Source organism: Anneissia japonica, unplaced genomic scaffold (genome assembly GCF_011630105.1).
Source record: "Anneissia japonica isolate Jap-2015-1 unplaced genomic scaffold, ASM1163010v1 scaffold199_len4679917_cov187, whole genome shotgun sequence".
Taxonomy (NCBI): domain Eukaryota; kingdom Metazoa; phylum Echinodermata; class Crinoidea; order Comatulida; family Comatulidae; genus Anneissia; species Anneissia japonica.
The window spans coordinates 4,525,483-4,525,961 of NW_022686322.1; the positions used below are offsets into that span (position 1 = coordinate 4,525,483).

Below are 479 nucleotides of genomic sequence, written 5' to 3' on the forward strand. Positions count from 1 at the left end.
TAATTCCTCTTGCTGTTTCTGGGTTTTTCCCAAGCCTTTAAATCACTATTTATATAAAATATGGTATGAATGAGCTAATATTTTTGGTTTTAGCAGCTGCAACTTACTGTATCGTCTACACCGTAATTGATCATCGTAAATGTCTTGATGGAAAACCGCTTTTGGTCAAGTGACCCTACCGAATTTGGCGTTAGCCGTACGGTGTCGTCTATTGGACAACTGTTAAACAATGAGTGGCAGACAAATAATACAAATTAACACAATTGAAGCCAATAATAATGTACACAAAATATTGAATGTATTGTTAAACCATAAATTCCTAATTCTGATTGGCCGTGGCGCGTATCTAGGAGTCATGAAATGGGGGAGGGGCTGATGGGGGCGCGAAGGTCACATTGGGACTCGATAGTTAGGTGAGGGCCGCTAGCTCGCAAAATAAGGTGATTTTTAACTACTTGAGTGTGATTGTTTTGGGGGAC

At 40.1% G+C, this 479-nt stretch overlaps 1 protein-coding gene across 1 annotated transcript in view; it reads right to left on the reverse strand.

Moving 5' to 3' along the window:
• Positions 1–479, reverse strand: part of LOC117114372 (CUB and zona pellucida-like domain-containing protein 1) — a 5,614-nt gene that overhangs the window by 984 nt on the left and 4,151 nt on the right. Inside the window, exon 3 of the mRNA XM_033258034.1 lies at positions 108–219. Within this exon, the coding sequence (XP_033113925.1) occupies positions 108–219 (112 nt within the window). The remainder of the gene's footprint in view (positions 1–107; positions 220–479) is intronic.